This window comes from Mesitornis unicolor, unplaced genomic scaffold (assembly GCF_000695765.1).
Source record: "Mesitornis unicolor isolate BGI_N332 unplaced genomic scaffold, ASM69576v1 scaffold7900, whole genome shotgun sequence".
Lineage (NCBI taxonomy): Eukaryota > Metazoa > Chordata > Aves > Mesitornithiformes > Mesitornithidae > Mesitornis > Mesitornis unicolor.
In genome coordinates this window covers 9122-31589 of record NW_010157521.1, presented here as the reverse complement: position 1 = coordinate 31589, position 22468 = coordinate 9122, and the positions used below count along the sequence as shown (strand labels likewise).

Below are 22468 nucleotides of genomic sequence, written 5' to 3'. Positions count from 1 at the left end.
AGATATTTCTTCCACCACTGATACAAGTGATAATGTGTGACAACTTGTAACTCTTCAGTTTTCCTGGAAAAATCCAATAACTGTGGTGAAAGATTATTTGAGCGTAAATACATCTTAACTTCTTCGTTTTCCAGTGGAAATATGTTGTTTAATGTCTTGAGACAAAATGAAAGGTAATTCCTTCATTGAGCTCTCTTTTCTAGGTACTTCTGGCACTAGCTTGTCTTATATGGCTTGAGCTGCATATATTGGAAGCTTTTTGGTGCATGGTTGAAGGATTTACATTAATATAGAATTACATGCAAAAGTTTGATTTATTGCACCTTGGCTTTACTGCATGTAGTGGTAAAGGTGTTCAGTTGTCTTTCATTTGAGCTGGAGTAATCAGCAAACTATTCCAGTGCAGAACAGGATAAAGATAAGATGTGAGCCAAAAAGCAAGCAAAACCAAAGTGATTTCCAGGACTGTAATGATTATCATTTTATGGAAAGCATAGCAACTTCAGCTCTTAGATTTAAAGTGTGTTTCAACAGGGTGAAACTTCATGGCTAATTTTCAGGTGCTTATTTTTTATGATGTTATATATTATAAGTATCACCTAGAAGGAACCTATCTGCAGCTCACTCAGTATTGAGCCAATCTTGGACAGGTAAGAACTTTGCTTTCTATTACACGTAAAATAAAAGAAATAAGGTTTGAAAGAAAAGTCTTCCTTCATTTTTTTGGTTACCATTTATTCTGTTGTTCTTCCATTGCCTCCAAATTAATTTTAGAGTTTATGACATTAGATTTAAAACAGTTTATTATTTTTAGGTGTTTTACCATATGCAGGGAACTACACGACTGGTTATTAAACCAAATTGTTCTTTGGTTAAGTTGAAGAGACCTGAATTCAGTAGCTCAGTAAATGTATTTGTCTTCTGCTGGTCTGCTCACCTGCTCACAAGTTTTAGTGGCATAGTTCATAGACATGTCACACATAAATTATTTTCATATTGTGGGAGACCAAAAACTACATTTTAACAAAATGACAGAATTTTCTTGAGGCTATGGCACTCCGGCCTGATGGGAGTGTTTCAGTGAGCTAAAATCCATTGTAATCAGATGAATTGGTGCGACAGTGCAGAGTACTGTTCTGAATTAATCAAACCGTTCTCTTGATTGCTTATTAAATCAGCAAGAGAAATGTGGCAAATTGTATATGATAAATGTGAAAAAAAGAAGAAGAAAAGGAGAGAAGCAGCACGAACAAGAAATACATTAAAGTAGTTGCCTCTCTTAAATGCTCTGTCTTTAATATAACCGTAGTTCAGCTTTTCTCACAGGAAACTGAGTTTTCAGAGATTTTATTATCTGTATACAGATATTAAAAGCAACCTGCTGTTGCGCTGTGTAAGAGTGTTTGTACTGGTTAATTTAGACCTACTTTTAATCCAAATGTATGATCTTGTTTTTCAATGTTATCTATTACTGCCAGTAAAATACAATTTGATTTCAAAATAGCTAGGTCTGTGAAGCTTATGAGATGGAATCTGCTGCACTGTCCATGTCTGAACAGTCCCATAAATAGTATTTATTTTGCTCATTTATTTATAGTTCAGTCCAGGCAGTTAGCATTTAGCTCTTGAATGTGCTGGAAAGTGTAAGCAATGCAGATTAGAGACACTGATTAACTGAGCTAACAGCTATATATAGTGTAGCAGGTGATACTGCTAATTGATACCATGTCAGATTTTTCTTAAAAAATGCAGAACTCAGTGAATTTAGAAATAATTGTTTCATACTTTAACTGATCTGTCTCACATCTGACATTTGTTTCACCAATATGAAAAATGTTTCTTATAATTTACAGTGAGGCTTCTCTTCCATTTCTGATATGTATTTCCGTGTGAATTTGAGTCTTCACTAAATAATTTCTAAAATGCATCTGAAGAATGATCATGGTTAAGAGTTTAGTTAGGCTGTGTGTTGTCAGGAGCAGAACAGGTGTTGCACATTTTAATTATGTTTAAAAGGAATACCAAAGCAATCAGAAATTACATTCCGCTAGTTTAAGGTAGGGTATTACTTGTGATTTTTTTTTTTCTTTTAGGGCTTTTGCTCCTGCAAACGTTGTGCCTACTGTTGAAGAATTTCAATTGATGTTTCTAGTAAATGGTGTAGTTGCTGTTGGCATGACATCTGTAAATCTGTAAATGACTGGATAGTATAAGAGCTTTAATAACTGTGTGATCATATCTTTAGTTAAGGAACCAATTAACAAAGCCATCCTTGCCTCAGATCTAAACCACTTAAATATTAACACTAAATGCAAACTCAGCTTAATGATTTTCCCCACATTTCAGCATTCCAAAATTGTTTGCGCAGCAAATTACAAATTGAGCCAGCAATACTATGCATTGATTTTCTAACTACCTCCAAGTAGAAGGTATTGTATCCATAGGTACAATTTTCAAATCATAAAAATATTGATGAGAAAGGTGTATCCAGTCATTTTTATGTTACCAGCACTTAGCTGATTCCACGAGAGTATTGCTTAGCACTTTTCCAGTGTAGTATTAACATAGCAAACAGTTGGGTTCCTTGGATATGTTTCTCAGTAGGTAAAAGGTTACACTGTTTGTAGAGGATTTCAGTTTGTTTGGTTTTCATTTTATTTTTGTTTCTTTATTTTAACATTTCATTCTTCATGTGAATTTATGACCCCCTTTTGAGAGCCCTGGAGGTCTTCTCTTATTCTCTACTGCTTATGAGCTCAAATACCTTGAGCAGCTGAACAGATTCCTGCCCATATCTAGACAGATGCTGGGAAATAGAACTGGTTTGGGTTGAAATCTGACCTGAAATAAGATGTACAGAGCCAAATTCAGAGCCAGATTTTTTGAAACTGAATGGAACTATAGGTGCATGCAATGTGAAGATTCAGATTCGAGCAAACTTACCTCAAATTTGAGTTTTGCTGTTTAAAAAAAATAAAAGTGGAAACTAGTAATAAATACATTTTGCGAGTGCATTATTCCTGTGTATGGAATACAAAGCATATGGTCAAATCATGCAATGTTACTTATATTCCTATGCACATCAGTGTTAATTTGGTTAAATATATTCAGAAACATTGGTTCCTTGGTTGATACGCTGCTTTATATATAGTACACAAGCAATTACATATCCTGTGTAATTATTGTATGTCAATATTTTAGCCACTTGAATGCCACACCATAAAGTATCTGGATACACATTTTAGCAAGTTACAAAGAGAAATGTGTTGTATTGTCAAACTGCCTCACTGTTGCTTGTATTTGCATCAGTTGCGAAAGTGAAAATGTTTGTTACTGTGCAGGCCTTGCAGGGGTTACATATGCTTTTCCTACTAAAGGTCAATGATTTTGTCTTGTGTAAGTGTTTGGTTTGTCACTGTTTTCTGTATTTGTGCAGGGATATCCTTTGGTATAAAATACACTCTATTAGACTATCTCATCTAAGTGCAGGAAAAGTTGTCTCCTGTCAAAGGACAGAAATGCTTCCCATGTTTGTTCTGTCTTAGTTCTTTATTTTATGTATTTATTTATGTCCACTGTTTTTCCACATTATTTAATTCTGGCAATAGATTTTTCCTCCTCACTTTTTTTATCCTCTTGCCATGTGTCTGTTGATTCAGCTGTGTGAGTCTGAAGGATTATACGTTTTACAGGGTTGTCAATAAATGGGATTTAGATGGCGGTGAATAGCACTGTTTCCTTTTCCACTAAAAGGCAAACAGAATGTTTTCTAATGCCCTTGTGTGCTGGGCTGTATCTCGCACTTCTCTGTGGCAGTGATCAGAATGTGAATGTTAGCGGTTTCCAAGCAGTTAGAGGAGGTATGAAGTATGTAGGACTTTAGCACTGGTGTCTCATACCAAATGCTCCATGAAGGAAAGTGAAATGCCAAGTTCTTAAGAGCTTATTTTGTCCATACTGGATTTAGTTCTGGGTTCCTTTGATAGTAACTTAGAGTGGATGTCAGTACAAAATGCCAGTTAATTTCTTTTACCTGTCTTTGTTTAGTTTTCTGTCTCAGTATTCCCAAGAGATTAGAGTCTATGCTTAATGAATTCTAGAGTCTGTCTGTATCTTACTGGTGTTATAATGAAGGATTAAAACAAATCCGAGACCATGCATAGTTTTACTCTTTGACATGTGTGTCCCAAGTACTGTTCTGATGCAGGCAGCTGGGCTTTGGTATTAGCAGTACTCCAGAGTATCCACAGCTGAATCAGTGGTATGCTGAGCAAGAGCTGTTATCCAAATTAAATGTCAGCTGTACAAATGTAAAGAGCAGAAGTAAAGCACCATGTAGTTCAGAAATGTGAGTGTTTGTAGTCTCAAAAGAGTGCCCAAGTCACAGTTTTATGTAAAGGCGAAGAATTGCTCTGGAAAAGACAGAGGATAGATGAAGGTAATGCCATGTGGGTGCTTTATTCATCAACTCGGGTAGTTCATTCAAATTTTAATAGTTTAAGATTCTACCAAGACCTAGTAGAACATATTGTTTCCCTCTAGTTAAAATAATTTTATTGTTAGTGGAAAGAGGAGGAGTAACATAAGAATAACACAGATTTTCCTGGTATTCTGCCATGGGAATCTCATGGTCAAGTATAGCATGACTAACTGTCACTACAGAAAGCTGTGACATGTGGATGAAACTCTTAAAGCACTTAAATACTTTCAAAATACATTATTCTCAACCAGGGTCAGAAACCAAAATAATATGTCTTCTTAAGAGCGAAATTCTCATGCTGCAGCCCTGTTCACCTGCCAGGAAAGCAGTTTTAAACCCTCCAAAGTGGTCATGGTTTGTTTTTTATTAAAATGGTTCAGGGTTCTTTTTGTCTCCCTCCCAGTCTATCAGTTGAGTCTAAAGTCCATTGACAGAGGAGCTAGTCTAGCCTTTGAATTGTGGTTATTTTACTCTCCTATCACACAAAGATTTATAGATAACTTTGTGTTGTATAAAGCTGCTTTGTTCCTGACAGGAAAGTGAACAATTTCTAATTTCACTGGAAAAACTGCCTATAGTCTTTTTAATGCCTGTCCTTCTCGGTTTTTGTCTGCTATATCTCTTCCTCAGTGAGCAATATAATTAAAATTCATAGTTTGGCACCAGGATTTTGATTATACCGTTAATTCTTCATCATTTCTATGTCTCAGCTTAATCAGCTTTGCCCAAGCTTGTGTCATCCACTAACAAAGTGCTCTAAAATTTTTTGTTCATTTAGGGTTTGGGCTTTCTGCTGTTTTTTTCCCCCCCTCCATCTTGCAGTACTCAAAGCTTTTAAATTATCTTGTAATTGAGCATACACAAGTAAGTCTGGTCAGTGGTCCTTTTTAATTAATGACTTGCTTGCCAAGCACTTGTAGAAAAATAATTATGTGTGGCCATCAAAAATAATTAGTATACTCATTTATGTCAACTTAATCAGCATAAAAGAGACCTGTATTGTCTTTCAGGAAAGGTAATGTGTTAAAAATACGACCTCTAGCTTGTTTCCTCTGTTTTTTCTTATTCGGTGGACTACAATAACTATAGCCATGTGGTAGTGTTGGAGATGGGAGAATGCCACTCATCTTAGAGGTGAACATATTTGTTCTCACTACTCGAACAGGTGAAGAGTAAGTGCAAAACTCTGCAAGGGTTGACCTTATTCTTATGCATCTAGAAGAATCATGATCAGATCAAATGTTTTATTATCACAGAATCACAGAACGTTAGGGATTGGAAGGGACCTCAAAAGATCATCTAGTCCAATCCCCCTGCCGGAGCAGGAACACCTAGATGAGGTTGCACAGGAAGGCGTCCAGGCGGGTTTTGAATGTCTCCAGAGAAGGAGACTCCACAGCCTCTCTGGGCAGCCTGTTCCAGTGCTCTGTCACCCTCACTGAGAAGAAGTTTCTTCTCAAATTTATGCAGCTGAAGGTTTTCTTTTATTTCCATATGGGTTGTTGTTCATAGAATACAGAGGGTACAGAGAGTGGAGAGGTTACTCCAGCACATCCAGTCCTGCAACTGCTTGTTTCTAATTCTCTGAGTTGCAATAAAGAAAATAATAAGTTAACCAATATTCATTTGTTTTCTTATGGGATGTATTTTTCATATAGATTTGTAAGTAGAAAGAAGATGTTGAGGCAGTTAATCTTCCCAAGTTGGACTCTGAAAGATACGGGGTTACTGAAATCGTTCACTCCTGCAGTCTTAAGTATCCTTTGATCATCACAACGATCTCTTAGAGTCATTTCATAAGAGCCTTTGGAGGGAGGAGGGTGTTCAACCTGTAACTTTTTCAGTATGTAGAACATGAACTATGGTTCCTGAGTGAGGAGCTGTTGGATACTTCTCTCTGGTTCACCAGCTGGCCTCACACCTTGTCTGCCATTTGTAGTACAGCAGCAGAGAACACTGTGTCTCAGTCTAGCCTGGCTCCCTGTGGGTAGAGACCTCTCCTCAGCTTTGAAGTCCTATTAAAAAAAAAAAGAGGAGTTGAACTTCAGTCTCTTTCTGAGGAAATGCCTTAAAGAACAGATCATTATATGAAGAGGCATTTTCAGCACCAGTATTCATAGTGGTTTGTCAGAAAAGAGTCCCAGTTTTGGAGTCCAGTTTCACAGAAGAATCTCCCTATGTTTGATGGATAGAAGGCCTGAGCACTTTCTTCCTAGCTTGCTGTGGACAGCGTACATAGAGTCTGCTCCCTGATCTCATCTCTGTCAAGCTTACCTAATTTTCTCGAGATATGATACCCTTGCCACCTGATGCAGATTTGCTTGTGGGAACCAGAAGGCTACTAGATTTTATGGTGCTTAGTTTTTGGTTTTCAGTTGTCTGTACCTTAGGCCTGTCAACCTTACCTGTTGCTGCACTGCCATTCAGAGCCAAAAGCAGTATTGTGGTGTGATTCCTTTCCAGGTAGGGAATATCCCTTGGGTCAGCTGGGGTCAGCTGTCCCAGTTGTGTCCCCTCCCGATTTCTTGTGCACCCCCAGCCTACTCATGGGCAGGGCAGTGCAATAAGCAGAAAAGGCCTTGAATGCTGTGCAAGCACTGCTCAGCAATAGCTAAAACATCCCTGTGTTTTCACAGAAATACAAACAGTACCATAAAAGCTATGTAAAGAAATTTAACTCTATCCCATCCAAACCACTACAGTATGTTTTAAAATCCTAGTGAGCCATCACATAAAGCACATTCCATGCATTTTAAGCATTTGTCAATGTTGCATGTGCTGAAAAATTATTCATATTTTGTTACCTGTACTCTTATATTCCAGTTAATAAATTGCTCCAGGAAAATGGTACACATAGTTTGATTGCCTGAAGGATCCTTTTATTTTTAATCATGACTCAGTTGCATTTCCATCTGGCAGAAAACCACTTAGTAAAATGTACAAATTTTCAAGCACTTAATGAGGTAGAATAGGCATTTTAAATTTCTGAAGTCTGTACGGTTTGAATTAAGACTTCATTGTTCATATTGTAGTTATCCACGTTGCAGCTTTTCCTCACTGTAATAATTCTAAGGCAACTCTTTGTTTTCAGCCCATTGTTTAGTGTTCTTGTTTAGTGTTCTTCTCATTAAGATGTTCTGCTTCAGTATTTACAGTGTCTTATCTGACTCTTCTGAAACAGGTCGTGTACCTTCAATATTGCTCTTTGTTGGTGATATTTGTAATTCAGATACAGCTTGTTTACTTAGCAATATTGGGCATTTCTAATAAATTCTGCCTTATTTGAATTAAGATTATCTCAGGCTATAGCAGCTTTATTATCTTGCATCAAGTGGAATAATAAGATACAGTTTTTATGCAAAATCTGAGAATAAGATTTTAGAAGTTAGGGTGTTTAAAGTAATTTTGAAGACTGTATTATTTTAATTTCCACCAAGTAGAAGAATGCAAGATTCAGCCAGGAAATCATACTGATCATTCACTTTGAGAGAGATAAGGAAAGAATAATATATATTGTACTGGGGAGAAAGGATGGGGTTTGACATATCATTACGTTCCGCTTTGCAATAATATTAGAACATTGAAAAAATATACTTTAGAAGATAAATGTATACATGATTATGTTAATGGATGGGATTTTGTTTTACATTACCACAAAATTTCAGCTTTCCAGCAGTGTGAAACATTGTATAGGCTATTTAGCATGGAAGAATAAGCCTTATTCCTTTCTATGTGTTGACAGAGAGCTTTGCTAACCAGGGAGTGGTATGTTATTTAACCTAAGCATGCAGTATGATGAAGATGCCTTTCTCATGGAGAACTATTCAAGTCCTGTGTGTCTTTCACCATCTTGGTATCTTGGAAAAAATAAAAAACCTTAGCCAACACCAATCAAGAAGTTTGTGCTAGTGCATTAGTAAATTCGCTTTTAAAACTAAGCCGTTTCTTATGTTCCTGTTAATATTGTTACTTCATTTATTCTCTAAACTTTTTAAGGCAAGGAAGCGTAACTGAAGTATGTCCAAGTATTGTTATTAGTAACGCTCTGTTGGTTTGCCTGCAGCATGTTTTGTCCAAGCAGTGCAACTCAATACCTTTCTTGCCTGAGAGAAACGAGGGAGCCTCTATGGCAAGCCAGCCTCCGTGTGCACTTATAAATACTCCAAAATTGATTCCATGTTTAGGCGAGCTCTGAGCTTCTAATGCTGGTTAGAATGAGAACATTGTTGTAGGTTCCTGGTCATTGCCTGTGTATTTATAGTTCATACTGTTCTTGTGAATTGACAAAAAGAAAATAACCAGAAAAGGCTGGACCAAATGTGCCAGTGCCTGTAACTTCAAGGAGAAGGCATACCCTTAGCTGAAGATGTCTACCAGACCTCCTAAAACTTGAAGGATTCTTTCAAATTTCAGGTTAACTTTCTCTAAACATTGAACTATTCCTCTGGCTAATTTGATGATAATCTTTTCAGTAGACCTTCAGTGTCAATTTTGCAGGAGGTTCAGCTTTGTGAGTAGAAACCTTGGGGTCTTGCTCCCGTGTATCTGCTGTGGTTTTGCTATGGCTCAGTCTGTTAAGAAAAACTGAGGCTGATATGGTTTTGCCTTGGTAATGTGAATCCTAAAATAGGGCATTTCATCTGTCACCTTGCAGCAACTGACTGATTCACGTGGGTGAGTCTGGGGAAAAAATTTTTCTGACTGCCAACCGAGACTCCTGCGATGCTCTTTGCGGGCACTTGTCACAGTTACATAGTGAGGGCTAAGTTCTGCTTTACTCTTAAAATACAGGTTCATCTTCTTTATGAAAAAGAAATATTTTCTCCAGTTTTGCAACTTTTTCTATGTAGAATGACTTGCAGGAAGTTTGCTACTGTGATAATTGATCTGTGAGCAAATATTAATTAGGGAATAGCACATCACTTTTTTTTGCTTCAAGTCATGCTAATTAAAATATGTTTTTTAAGTTACATTTTGAGCATGTTGCTTATCAGTTTTTAAAATTTTAATCAAAATATGTAATAGTTGGGTTTTTTAAGTGAAACCATTATAAAAGCTAAAAGGAGCAGATGTCAAAACCTGACAGTTTTAGTAGTGTCATGATACGCAACTTAGTTGTCTCTTGCAGTCATTTGCATGTCATAGGTTGATTTTTAAAAACTATTTTTCTACAAGAGTTTTTCTATGTATGATAAAGACAAATGAATATCAGTAATAACAGTCATTGAGGCTTGCTTACAAGAGCTCTTTCATAGAGCACTCGAGTCTTGAAGTGTAGAAGGAAGTTCAACAGTAGTACAGTACATAGCTATGCGATTATTGACTGAAAGCTATGTATCTTTTCAACTTGGTATGATGAAGAGCACAAGCCAAAATGATGCTGCTGGTGAATGGCTATTTGGAACTGTAATTATACTACGTAAGTGAAAGGTGTTTTTGTTACTGCAGACCGATGATACTGCCTGAGATTCCTACATTCTGATAATTCGTAAATGAAATTAGTTCATGTAAGACAAAGCTTTCTGCATTGTGGGTAACCCATTTTATGAGGTAGTGTTATTTGGTTTAGGTAGTTTTCTGTATTGCTTGCTCAACGTTTACTGAGATGGTATACAATATTCCATTTAGGATTTCTCAAAACTTATACTAAGAAATGTTGTATCTCTTTAAAAAAATCTGGGAATCAGACTGAATCAAGGTTAGTGGCTATTTATAGAAGGTGAAGCCTCCAGGGTAATACAGAAGGTGAAAGGTCACAGTGTTAAAGAGCAGCTCTATTTGATTTTCAGTTAGAGTCTAGAAGTATACATTATACAGCCAGGAATGAAATCCATAGATAGCTTTGATTCATAATATTTAACTGTTCTGATTTTTTTTTGTTATTAATAAAAGATATACCAACAAGAGACACTGATATCCTGTACACCCAGTGTTAGAATAAGAAACAATCATATTAAAATGGAATTAACTTTTGGCTTTGGCAGAGAATCCTCACTGATTTGTTGGGTTTGTCCTGGCTGAATGAGATCTTTCATTGTGGTGAAAAGTAGTTGGTAAAGGGATTTATTGTTATTATTATTATTTAAAGTTTCCATTAGCACACATTTCCACTAAAATACCATTTATGAACCAGAGGGTCCTACATTTTGCCTTTCTTGGCAAATTAGTCCAGAAAGATTTTTGATCTTTAAATGTAGTCAGAAAAGATTTGTTTATATTTTAGTGCATAGAATTTTGTCATACTTAACTTGTGGTTCTTACTTTTATTTTCCCCCTATAGATATATTCGAATTGTTGGGACCCACAACACAGTGAACAAAGTTTTCCATATTGTGGCTTTCGAATGTATGTTCACAAACAAAACCTTCACTCTTGAGAAAGGTTTGATAGGTAAGAGAGAAAACTGTTTTCATTTTACATGAACTGTTGTCAATGCTTGCCTTTTAAGACTGGCTGTCACTGCACTTACTCGTGTTTCCACACAAATCTCTAACTTGAGTTAAATGATGCTGTAAGCATAGAATTAGATGGCTCGTCCTTATTACTACTTTGAAATTCTAGTTCTGTGGATTAATTAGTGATGCTGTAGGAATGCTAACATTCAGATTAAACCAACTGCTGCTGACAAAGCCACTGGTAATTGAGTCACTCTGTGCTGCTAATCTGATTTTTCTTTGCATGTCATAATATGATTGCTCTTTCCTCCTGCTAGCCTAGCCTGAATTCTGTAACGAGGATGGAGTAACCAGGGCTATTTATTGCAGTGAAGATGGATTTGGGCATTTAGGACCTCTTACGCAGCCTACTTTCAACTGCTGAAAGTAAACTCCATGTGTTAATTTCCCCCTAAAGAGTCATAGACACACTTAGCCGTGGCAGAACATTATATAGGCTACCCTTATTCTCACAATGCCGCACTGATGGAGCTCTGGAGCTCCAGACATATATAGCTTGTATATTACTGATTTAAATGCCTCTACATAGTACTGCATTACTTAAGGTAGAAATCCCCAACAGACCAACAATACTGAATTATAAACTATGTCAAAGTAAGATTTAATATGTTTTTTTAAATAATCAAAACAGGGTGATTCTGTGCTTTCTTCTAGATAAATTCAGGTGAGTAAGATCTTGAAATTCATTGGGAAGAGCTTTGTGCACCTTTTACTAGTTGTCTGGGTGGGATTTCCCACAGTTTGTTACTTCTGGCATGAAATTGAGAGTTTCAGCAAAATTATCAGAGTTCATGCTGCTTTTAAACATATATTTAAATTAGTAGAAAATTAAAAGAGTGAGAATTCAATGAGTAGTTAGTTGAGAGAGAGATGTGGACCAACTTCCAATTGTAGATAAGGCAGCAATAGTTTGATACATTACCAGTTTAAAAGGGACAAATAGGAAGATTTTGGGACTAGTTTAGGGTCTGGAGAATAAGCCTTATGAGGAGCAGATGAGGGAACTGGGACTGTTTAGTTTGGAGAAGAGGAGACAGAGAGAACTTGCTGCTTTCTACAACAATGTGAAAGGAAGGTGCAGTGAGGTGTGTGTTGGTCTCTTCTTCCGTGTAACTAATGACAAGAGAAAATGGCCTGAAGTTGCACCAGGGGAGGGTTAGATTGGATATTAGGAAAAATTTCTTTACTCAAAGAGTGGTCAAACACTGGAACAGTCTGCCCAGACTGCCCAGACAGAAATTAATTCAATCATATGAAATTACTCCCTAACACAGATGTTAAGGTTGAGATGTAATTGTCCTTTTGGCATAGCATTATCTCTAGATATGCAAGTTAGTTAACAGTTGTACATATTAGAATCATGAGACTGATGTAACTGTTTCACTTACCAGAGATGTAAATATTTTTTTAAATCTCAAAAGCATTGTGTTTGCTTTTAATGAACTTCCACTTCTGAAATTTTGAATGGTCTTCAGTCATTAATATTTAATCTAGAGTCCCCAAGTAAGAGACATACTCTTTTGTGGAGGCAGAAGCAGTACCTGGTGTGATGTGATGTTTTGTAAAAGCTGCTTCTCTGCCCAGTGGCAGGAAGTTGCAACAGTGGGTTAGGGGCTGCTTCTATGCAATGCCTTTTGGTTTGGGGTTTTTTTCCCCACCTAAATATAGGATCTGATGCCTCTTTTCTGCCTGAAAGGAAAAAAAATAGATAACTTCTCTTAGTCCTTTAATCAGTACTCAGTGCTGAGGGCAGTCAAGGACTATGCAGGAATGTGGGTTTGACCAGCCTGCATCCTATTCTGAGCCTGGTTAAAGTCATAGACAGTACAGTGTGGAAGGCTTGTCTATGAAGCTGTGTTCATCTGTAGTATGTCTCATTCTGTCAGACTATATTGTAACTTGTACATTACACATGAAAAGGAGTACAGTGAATAATGACTGAAGAGCAGAAGATGGATATAAACCACTGGAATGTCCTTGGTCACCCTCTGGGGAATGCCATTCAGTACTTACAAATCATTGTGAACCTTCATTTGTGCACTCTTCAGTGCCTTAGAGGAATTTGTTTTAAAAGGGAAAAATGAAATTAATAAATAATCATTCCCTTGTATCCTACTTACTGGCAATTTTTAAGAAAAAATAAATTACATGTATAACAGAGAAACCAGTCGTATCAGTTTCCCAGTGTGTGGTTCAGCTTTGTAAAAGATTGCTCTCTCTCTCCAAGGAAACAGTGAGAGATGCTATTTTTGTGCCTAGTTTAATGTTGACTCCGCACAAAGCTATTTTATTTTGTTTCTTCTCTTTTTTAAAGGTTATCCTTCTTTCAAAACCATGCAGGTTTACCCAGCAATGTAAGTCAGCTCTGCTGCAAGCATAGCCTTAGGAAATTATGAAAATTTGAAGATGATCTAAATACTGCAGGGATTTTCTTTTTTTCCTCTGCCTACAGGAAAGGACAGCTCCATGGTCAGTTTAGTTACTGCTACCCATTCTTCCACAGGGATCTGTTCATTTGGTTCCAGTTACTTTTCTTTTTCTTCTTATTTCCAGTGCTGCAACGAAGGCTGCATGCTGTTCCTAGGGCTCTTCTGAAACAATTGCTATTTCTGAAAGCCGTCTTCAGGCTGAATGTTTAATGAAAGAGCCCTGTAGCCAGACAGTTCGTTGGCAATTAAAAGTATGGCTAGTTCTAATGACTTGAATGCTTTTATTCTAATTTATTGGATCAGAAATCATGAGCTGTAGCAGATATCAGCTGAAAAATCAGTCTTCTGATTCTAATCCAAACTGACAGCTGGACATTGACAAATACTAGTGGGGTTTTCTTCTCCAGCTAAGTAGAGCTTGCCGAAAGCTTTTCACTGAAACAGAAAGAAATGCTGTTGATATTTGTTTGAAGCTGAAAATTCTTGATTTCTTGATAGAAGATACAAATGAAATGTAGCAACATCATCAGCAAGTTTCAACTCAAGAAAGTAAGAAAGTATGTAGGAAGAGAGACAGGACTTTGTGACTGTACTTTTAATTAACTGAAAAGTCTGTAGACTTAACGTGTACTACCATGTGGCAAATAAACAAGTGCTAATTCATGTACTGAGTAAAGATTACACTTAGAAATCTTTTAGCATGTGGAAAACAATGAAAGCAGAATGCCCAGCATCCTTTTAAATTATTTAATACAATAAAATCAAACCCTGGAATAATAGTGATATCCCTAATTTTATTTATTTTTTTTTCTTTCTTTCTTTTAGCTTTCTTTTTTCTAACCATCACTTTCTAGTGAGGAAGCTTTTGTCAGCTCAGGAGATGTTCAGGTAGAGAAGGAATGCAATTTTACCATTAAAAATGGGACGATTGAAAGCTGAGCATTTAACAGAGGTCAGCATGAGGGAAAAACCACTTCTTCATATTAACTGAAACACAAAATGTATTTCTTCCAGTATAATTTCCTGTTTATAATTCCTTCACAAAGTGATTTTTGTGTCCTAAGAGAATTCAGTAAAATGAACAGTTGTGTTCCAGTGATGACATTTCAGGTGAGAACCTTTGACTGACAGTTGCCTGGAGTGCATTATAAATATATTCAAGTCCATAATACTTTAAATTATTGCTTTCCTATAAAATAAGACTACTTATTTTAAGACCACTTATCTGCTGTCTCTCTGTATGTTTATTTTTGTAATTGAAATAAGGTTCATTAATGGCTGTTCTTGTGAGATGAGCCACGAACCCACTCCCTTCTGTTCCTTCCTGTGTTGCAAAGAGTTGTTTGAAGGTTTTCTGTCATTTTTTCTTCCCTCATGTTAGCCAGTTGATTGCAGTGAAGTTACCGTGAATGGACAGAAAGCAAAATTGATTTGTCCAGTCTGGGAGATGAAAGGAAGTACTTTACACTCAGATATGGGAGCCAGTTAACAACGGCTGCATTAATTTTTTTTCTTAGTACTTCAGTGAAAAATAAATCCTATGGAAAATAAAGCATGCTAAAAATTAAGGGAAGAAAAACCCACCAATAAACAATAACAAAAGAACCCCTAAGGAGTGATAAATAAATATGACTTAGGTCTACCGCACACTTCTGGTACATTTTTATCTTGAAGGATCTCTAAGGACAGTTGAATGACACATCTGTCTTATCTTTAAATATAGCCAGTAGAGGTGGCCATTAGGCCATGCCTTGAAGATGACAATCCTTTATAAAAATACTGTTACTAGAATTAAATATGCTGCCAAGCTGTTCATTGCTTCATACAGCAGCATAAGACCAGGAGAGAAGAAAGTAGGTTTTAATAAATGTTTTGATGCTGCTGTCTTGTAACCTCTATCATCTTCTCCTTTTGTTTGCTTACAGAATGTGTATGCTTTACTAATGCACATCTCTTTGTTACATAAAAGCAAATCAGATTTGTCAGAGCAAAACTACTCTATGAAGAGTGGAAAAAAAGAATTTCCATGTTTGTAATCCTCTCTTTTGTTTTCTTGTACAACATTGGTTAGTGCAAAAGCTGGATAGCTGGTGGATTTCTTTTTTTTTTTAAAGAAACAAAAATAGAAACAAGACTGTTGGTTTTGGCAGTATGTTTGTGTAAACAGGTGACCTAAATTGAAGCAGGAATTCTAATGGGAAAAAGGAAGAGAGACAGAAGACTTGAAAATACAGCACAGAGCAGAGTCCCTAGCAGATGGTATTTTTAATACATTTATCAAGCCGGTATAAAAGATGATAATGAACATTCAAAATAGGGTGTGGCAGACTCCCTAGAGAGAAGGAACAGTATGGCACCTTCTGCACACTGCAATTAGTTAGAATCACTTTCTAATAGGGAAACCACAGAATTATATTAAAAACACTAGGACAGTTTCTGTGTGGTTGTTAAGGAGTTTGACTAATCAGGGTAACATCTACTTAGGAGGTCACGGCTTAGGGCAGAAATCTAAAAGTGAGAAGGAGCCGGGATTATGCTCAGAGGTTGTGCAGGTAAAATATTGGATGAATTGAGCTGTGCTGTGTTCAGTTAATGCCGTACATAACTCAGAGGGTGGCCAGAATATGCCATAGAGCCTCAATGTGAACATTGATTTTGACACTTCATCTTCTACTTGTTCTTTTTAACCTAGATTTCAGTAGCTTCCTCTTCCTACAAAAAGTAGCAATATATAGGAGATGCTTTAATGCCTGTACAAAGCAGATACTCAGGGAAGTTCCCGTACTGCCAGGGAAGAGGGGAAGAAAAGGAAGCGAAGGAAAACTTTATTCCGATGCCTGTACTCTAAGTTTGCATTTGATAGTGCAGTAGATTTTTGAGAAACCATTGCTTTTCTACTGCCTTGGATTATTACTTGCCAATGAGCTTACACTTTTTACCCTGTATGTTTTATGGTGTTGGTTGGTGGTTTTCTTAAGATGATGCTCCTGACACCACTTGCACGCTTAAAATACAGAACTCTACCTTGGGTGCTGGAGACTCATACAGTTACCTCTGAAATTTCATGTATTTCAGCCATTTTCAGATTCTGTAGTATTTTAAATACATATTTTACAGACAACTGTTAGAAGTGTGTAATTAAGTTATCAGTGTGCAGTGGGCTTGAAGTGGTACATTTGCACCTGTACTATATATCACTTGTTTTCTCATGAAAATTCAAATAGTGTTGGTTATACATCTTCTGTATTTCTAATTTTTTTGTGCACTTCTTGGTTTGACTTGTGTGTTATTCTGATTTTCAGAAATGTTTGATATGAGATATTTGGAATTTGGAAATAATGTTAAATCAATCATTGTTATTCAGATAATTTTTGGTAAATTCTTCCTATCTCTTTTAAATTGCATTGCCACATAAATTGGTTGTCATTCATTAGAGCAGACACACAAAATCTTAGCTCTGTGCTGAATGAATTTTTTTGAGTTATTTAGATAAAACAATCAGTGTTTTCAGCATTTCTCCGGAAAAAAAAAAGAAAGACTTTTCAGCAGGAAGCCTTGATTTCTCTGTGTTCACAGAGCATCATTTTTCAGCCTTGTTAGTTTTTTGACTGAGAGAATAAAGTCATACATGTTTGAGAAGTTGAGGTTAGCTAAAAAGTCAGTTTTTAAGGAAGTGCTGGACCTGACTAGGACATCTTAAATAGCTTTTTTTTCTCATGTTCATCTGTCATTTTGCTAGAAGGTGACATTCAAGAAGGTTGGGATTCTCTCTGAATTACAAACAGAAAATAAGTACCATGTGGGATTAAGTGTTAACAAAGGGAAATAATAGGTAATTCCAAAAATAAGTGTTGAAGCACTTGTAAAACAGTGCTGGAAAAGCACTCTATGCAGAAGAAAAGACACCTCTTTCTTACAGCATGCTCCCAGAGGAGCTGCTGTTGTCTTGATCTTTGATGGAATTGCTGAAATTATGTCAAGCTCTAATTGTGCTATGAATAGCATTTGATTTGAAAGGAAGGGGGAAACTACTTCATTGGATTTAAATTAAATTAAGCAGGACTAAGTATGTATAAAAAGAGCATTCTTCTCCTTGCAAATATTTCTAGAAACCAACACTAAAGTTATGTACTTTGCTAAAAAATAACAGCTCTCGATGGTACACCTTTTTTAATTGCCTAATATGTAATACTCCTCTGCTTCTAAAAATTACTGGTGAAAGTTTACATTACCCTTTATCTAATTCAGTTTATAGCAGCTGTTTCCAAGCTAGACCATTCTGTTTTGGATGTACCAGGGAGAAGGAAAAAGTTTGGCACACCAGACTACTGCATGATGGCATTTTTTTATGGCTGCAGATAGGATAGAAAAAAAGAATTATTCAGCAAAAATCTTTAAAAATTAACATGGGGGGGACAGGGTGGAGTGGGGGGCGGGGGGAAGTTCTGTATAATTCCACCACTGTCTCCTGGAGGAAAATCATGATCCTCTGTTTTGGCACAATATTTTCTTTTCTTCTGCTATTGGGATATAATCTTTTTTTTCCTTCTTGTGGCTTTCAGTCATACCTTTTTCCTGCCTCTTAACTGAATGAGAAATACTTCTGCACTTGCTTTTTCATTTGTGTGGCAGACTTATTGGTCTCTCCTTCCCTCTTGTGGTCTAATACTTGTGTTGAAGGTTTTTATAATTATTAAAAAGCATTTTCATTTTTTAAATTTTGAAGTGCAGTTTCTGATCACAGTAATAGAGACCTTCAGAAGTACCCACAGGTACGTGTTGAGAATAGCCTCCGGAGCTGTGAGGCTTCAAGCCTTGGTTTTCAAGACCTTGAGTCCTGGCTTCCCACAGTCCAGATCAGTGCTTTAAATTATCTCCCACTTATTTCTTTCTCTCTCTCTCTGTCTCTCTTCTTTTTTCTTTTTTCTTTCTCTTTTTTGGTGGGGCAGGGAGGTTTCATTGTGAAAACGGGAAGGAATTTTTTGAAAATTTCAGACATTTTGCTGGACAAAAATTTCTTTTCCCAATTGTATTAAAAGAGTGCTTTCTTATCACCAAGACAGAAATCCATCTATTAATTTACTAAGATATTTTGCTTTTCTGGGTTTGATGCTACAAAAACTACCTGTACCACATGATTCTGTTGCATAGTTCGTGTTAAATTAAGAGTTAAATTTCCTTGTGTTGATCATGCTTTCATCCTTCTTCCCCCACCCCCCCATTCTTTGTGAGAAATCAAGACCATTGGTATTTGAATTGTTTTCTGACTGTATGTCTGTCATCTTTGTGTTTTAATTCACAGTTCCCACTGAAAATGTTGCAACGATTGCAGATTGTGCCAGTGTGATTGAGGGTGTAAGTCGCAGTCGCAATGCCTTGTTGAATGGAGACACAAAAAACTATGATTGGGATTCTGGGTACACGTGCCACCAGCTGGGGAGTGGAGCTATTGTAGTGCAGCTAGCACAGCCCTACATGATTGGATCAATACGGTAAGAGACTTTGTTTTTCTCTGGATTAAGGGCAATAGTGAAACTTTTGCTGAGAACAATTATTTTCTTTAGAATATGTGACGTTTGGAAATGACGGTAGTTAGGGAACTAGTTTAGTAGTTGTCATTTGGCTTCTTACTTCAGTGTAATGGGCATGTTAAAAATTGAACGTGTGGATTGTATGTCAAGATACAGCAGTGCAATTTCAGAAAATATTACATTTCGGAGACATCATAATAGTAATAGTCGAATTGTAAGATTAAAGGTATATACTCAGATTAAAATAGAAATTTAATTGCAGTCTCGCTTGTGGTCCAAGTAGATGCAGTTACTCATATCTAACTTATTGTGAAAACAGACACATTTATTGAAAAAAGCCATCATCTCAAGTCAGCCAAGTTTCCTTTTCACTGTACAGTTAGTACCACTTCTTACTTGGACATGGAGTGTATAGTAAGGCTACAGTAATCTGAATATTGCTTTACAATGTTAGATTAATGAATGTGTTTAGCCTATTTCTACAGTGAATGTGTATGTGTGTATATATATATATATGAAGAACGAACTTTTGGCTAATGTAGAAACTGTGGAAATAGATTGGGGAGTAGGATTGTTCACAGGTGAAGACGAAAATCTTCTTGCCAATTTCAGATTCTCTGACAATAAATGATTGCTTTGTTTCATAAAATCAGACATACAAAACCTTATCTTAATGGCTTCCCATCCTTTGCAAATTTAGAATAAGTTGTCAGGGACTTAAATTATATTTTCTGTGATAGTGGTAAAAAAAAAGAGAATGGTTTCTAAAGCTGCAGTAGCAGAGAGCAGAGGTTGAAACCCCAGGTGAGGTACTGGCTTGCAACAGAGGCCATGCATATAGGTACGTATTGAACTAGCTCAGTGCCAAGAGCTGCCTCTTCAAACTGACTGATGAGCAAGTGATGCTTGAAAGCTCTTTTATAGCTGCTCATTTGTTTTGTGTGTTTTGATTTTGGCTTCTGGTATTGTTATGATGGCTATAAAACTTTGAAATAAAGTTTAAAATCAGACATCCAGGCAAATCTCTGACCTAACAAAACTACTCTTTTGTCTGTATACTACCTATAGATGTGTTATGCGTAATCCAAGTCCAGCATTGTTCTCACTGTGTGAAACAAGTTGAATAAGTATAGTTGGCAGCTTTCCACACTCAATGTTTTATGCTTTTGAGTTTGGTGTTTTTAATGTTCAGTTAAGTATTGCTGTTCAAGTAGAAACCAGGAAGACACAATACTTCGATTTCTGAAATTAGGTAATTGAAAATGTAATTACATCATTTTCATGCCACTTTAAACTTAAATTTAAGTAGCAACAGAAGCTTTGTTCACATGAAGGAGTAAGAGAAGAATATCTTAACTAAAATGCATAGTTTCTGCAAATTTTTTTAGAAAAACCCACAGAATAATAAATTTGTATTCAAAACTAATAGGCAGTTAGTGACTTCTGTGGTATTCCATTGTACAGATAGAGAGTCAGAATCTCATCTTTCTTTGTCAGCTTTCCTGCATGCACAGTACAAGATTAATTAACACGATTTGGAGTCCCCAACATAGAAAGGACATTGAAGTGCTGAAACGGGTCCAGAAGAGGGCCACAAAGATGATCAAAGGGCTGGAGCACCTCTCCTACGAAGGCAGGCTGAGAGTTGGGGTTGTTCGGCTTGGAGAAGAGAAGGCTCCGGGTAGACCTTAGAGCGACCTTTCAGTACCTGAAGGGTGCATATTAAGAAATCTGGGGAAGAGCTGTTCACTAGGGCACGTAGCGATAGGACGAGGGGTAATAGTTTTAAACTAGAAAAGGGTAGATTTAGATTGGATATTAGAAAGAAGTTCTTCAATATGAGGGTGGTAGATCACTGGAACAGGTTGGCCAGGGAGGTGGTAGAAGCCCCATCTCTGGAGATATTCAAGGTCAGGCTTGATGTGGCTCTGAGCAACTTGATCTAGTAACATTGTCTCTGCTCACTGCAGGGGGGTTGGACTGGATGATCTTTAAACGTCCCTTCCAACCCAGTACAGTCTATGATTCTGTGATTAGTACCTTGCCTTAAAAAACCAAAACAGTAATAAACGTAATCTTCTAGGGTATCTTCTGACAGAGTAGACTGAGTACCTGCATTGCCTAGAAATAGAAATGCTAGCACTATGTAATCTTTTCCTTTTTGTGTTCTGTCTAGAAGAGCAAGTGTTTTGAGTTGTAGCCATGTCTGTTGTAGATCATAGGCAGTCAAGGGAGTGATGCCCCTTTGAGTGGAAAAGTGAGGTTTCACTATGTGACAGCTACAGCTTTCACGAGGGTCTAGAAAATGTCCTGTACTGTACAATGCTGAAGATGGTGACAATGGTCTCTTTATTTAGCACCAGGAAATCTGTGACTGGTACAGGAATCAAATTAGGTATAAACATGGATTAGAGCAAAAAGTCTTAATATTTCATCTTAACGAAAGCAAGAGGTTTTTTTGAACAGAACATCTTCTACAACTGATTGAACTATATTCCTTGCTGTTTTCCTGCTGTTTGCTTGCTTGAAAACTCCCTTGATCTCACCCTCCTACCTAATAAAAAAAATGTTTCTGGGAGCATTTTTCTCAGGCTGGCTGTACACTGTGACTGCAGAATGACATAAATTGCTCTACCCCCAGAAACTGAGTCATTAGACTTGTGGGTTTGGTTTCTAAATGAGTAATTAGAAGTTAAAGTATAAGTATCTTTTAAGTTCAGAGACATGAATGTGCCATTGGATATATTTGTAAGAGAGAGTAAATATATGAGCCTTTGAAAAGAGGGTAGTAGCTGCTTTTAGTCTCCAGAAATTACAGCACTACTGGAAAGAGCCTCCAAGTCAGAACATGTTACCATGGCAACTAAATTACAAAGTTGAGTATGAAAAAATCAGAAGAGCTTTTGGTACTTGGATACGCATTTGAAATGCATAGAGAGCTTAATGTTTCAGGAATGTATCTTGTATGTGTGCTTTCTGCAGAAGTTACCGCGTTGTCTTAGAATTGTAGAACCATTCAGGTTGGAAGGGATTTGAGGAAGACATCTGGCCCAGCCTGTTCCTCAAAACAGGGTCAGCTATGAAGACAGACCATCCTACTCGAGGCTTTATACACTAAGGTCTTGAAAACCCCCAAGGAAGGAAATTCCACAGCTTCTCTGGGTAGCCTGTTTCAATGTTGAGTTATCTGCACAGTGTATGTTTTTGCATTTTTTGTTGTTGGTTTTTTTTCCCCCTTTTCATGCAGTTCCTGTTTTCCTATGCTTCTAGTCCATATGCAATGTCCTGTTTCAATTTTTGATCGTTATGTTTAGTTTTTCCTGTTGTGCACCTTGGTACAGAGCCTGGCTCAGTCTGTTTGGTAACCTGCTCTTGAGTATTGGAAAAGTGCTCAACCTCAAGCCTTCGTAGGCTAAACAAGCCCATTTCCTCAACCTTTTGCACAGCACACTTACTACAACCTCCCAACCATCTTGATAGTCCTCTGCTGTGCTTGTTCAGATCTATCACTGTTGTATTTGGGTCCAAAATGGGATGCAGTATGCTGGGTGTGATTTAACAAGTGTCAAGTAA

The 22468-nt window shown here is 36.9% G+C and overlaps 1 protein-coding gene across 1 annotated transcript in view; it reads left to right on the top strand.

Moving 5' to 3' along the window:
- The window catches only part of BTBD9 (BTB (POZ) domain containing 9), a 92859-nt gene that overhangs the window by 63651 nt on the left and 6740 nt on the right, over nt 1-22468 (top strand). The window contains exons 7-8 of the mRNA XM_010180333.1: nt 10761-10870; nt 18667-18856. Coding sequence (XP_010178635.1) covers nt 10761-10870; nt 18667-18856 — 300 coding nt within the window. The remainder of the gene's footprint in view (nt 1-10760; nt 10871-18666; nt 18857-22468) is intronic.